The sequence below is a fragment of the Arachis ipaensis genome, chromosome B03 (genome assembly GCF_000816755.2).
Source record: "Arachis ipaensis cultivar K30076 chromosome B03, Araip1.1, whole genome shotgun sequence".
Classification (NCBI taxonomy): Eukaryota; Viridiplantae; Streptophyta; class Magnoliopsida; order Fabales; family Fabaceae; genus Arachis; species Arachis ipaensis.
The window spans coordinates 134,576,783-134,578,678 of NC_029787.2; the positions used below are offsets into that span (position 1 = coordinate 134,576,783).

At 33.0% G+C, this 1,896-nt stretch overlaps 1 protein-coding gene across 1 annotated transcript in view; it reads right to left on the reverse strand.

The window, feature by feature from the left end:
* The window catches only part of LOC107631976, a 16,729-nt gene that overhangs the window by 11,588 nt on the left and 3,245 nt on the right, over positions 1-1,896 (reverse strand). Inside the window, exons 4-6 of the mRNA XM_021117496.1 lie at positions 1,551-1,603; positions 1,358-1,439; positions 768-839 (exon numbers count right to left, since the gene is read on the reverse strand). Coding sequence (XP_020973155.1) covers positions 768-839; positions 1,358-1,439; positions 1,551-1,603 — 207 coding nt within the window. The remainder of the gene's footprint in view (positions 1-767; positions 840-1,357; positions 1,440-1,550; positions 1,604-1,896) is intronic.

Here is a 1,896-nt window from a genome sequence, read left to right on the forward strand (position 1 = left end):
AATTTTTAGAATTTTTAGGAACAAGCCAACTTATTATTTTGGTAGAGAAAAAGGGAGAAGAGAAAATGAAAACACAAGTTCTACAGTGAACTCAATATTTGTATGGAAATCTTAATTTTGCTGTTTGATTTGATAAATCTGAAAGAAAGCATATGTAAAAAGATGATGGATTCAATGAAAATAAGCCCCACTTAAAGTGAGAACAAAGTCAAATATTTTAAAACCCAATGTTAATATTATTCAGCTTTCAGCACCAAAAAATTCTGTGCTAATTCTGCACATAGTTAGGGTTATTATTGATGGGCCTCTCACTCAAGTAAAATGGCAGTCTTGAGATATTTACATCATACAGTTTGATCATAGCTGCAGCGGAATTGAAGTTAAAGCATGCCAGTTAATAGCTCATTACTCATTCAGCCCTCAATCTCATGAATCAGTAAACATCCCTTTTCTTAATCCTCAAAAATTTGTGACACAAGAAAATTGATCTAGCTTAGTGTGGTAAATAATAAATTTAATGAAGAAACTTCTTGACAACAAAACAAATGATAAATCATTCTCCTAACTATTTCATTCAAAATAATGGCAACAAAGTTCACCAGATGCACATATTCTTTGCCCCTACCAAACTTCATTGTAAGATGCAACAATGCGAAAGTTACATTACAAAAGTTATTAGCATGATAAGAAAGTCAAAGCTTCAGAAGTACATACATGATAAATCGTTAAATTCATAAATAAAGAAATAGGGTCCACCTATTAGTTACCTCTTAGAAACTCTACAGCTTCATCTAGGACAAGGTTTAGCAACTGATCATAACCTTTGAGAGTTCCTGTCACTGTAATTCAACAAAGTAAAATGTAATGAAAGTATGTATAAGAGTCTGATGCCATTTTAATTCAAGAAAGATGCACAAAATCTCAACTTAGTATTGATTAGCAAATGTTCAAAAATTGCAGTTGAGCACTATTCATTTAAACTCAAAATGAACAGCAGTGGTTTAAAACCAAAAAAATGCCAAACTGACACGATTTTATTGTTCAGAAAGACAGGAACTACATCAAGATTCAAGAGTAAGCATTATTCTCCATGAGGAATTCACAATCTATAACCAGAATCAACGTTGGGAAACATTTACAATAATCATCCATACTGTGACTATGTTCAAATTGTTCACGTATCTAGCTTTAACACCAACGTACAAATATGAGACTAGTAAAACCATATCCAACCAAATAAAATAAAATAAACAATGAACCAAATACATACTTCAACAATAGTCAACCCAAATCATACATATTTTGACTTACAAATAAATTAAGGGGAAAAACAAAGGAAGAGGAGATAGGGTTTAACCTTGTCTGCCACCAGTGAGTTTAACCTGAACACCTTTGTCAACGAACTTCGCTAGGTCCAGAACAGTTTCTTTCCTTCCCGACTGTCAATTTTAAAATGGATTAAAAGAAATGAGACCTATTTCCCTTTGCCCTTTGTTGCGGAAAAGTTATTAGGTTTTAGAAAAGAGGGGATGTGTTGCCGGAGAACATACCATGGCTTGATTGAATTTGCAGCGGAGATAGCTTTGCTGGAAATGGTAATTTTCTGTGAAGAGAAAAGGGATTTGAGTTGCGGAATGATGCAGATGAAGATGAAGATGAAGAGGGAGAAGGAAGCTAAGCTCACACTCTCACTCACACCGTGTCTTCGAAGCAAAACTCTTCGCCACCACACTGAACTCAACCAACACTTTTTAGTTTTTACCCGTTTTTGGGAGTAAATCGTAAAATCACTCATTTTTAAAATTGATCTCTAATTTTTTTTTTTAATCAAATTCGTATTTAAAGATTTTAAATTGATCAGGTTAGAGTGTTAGTCATTTTATTATTTTTATTATT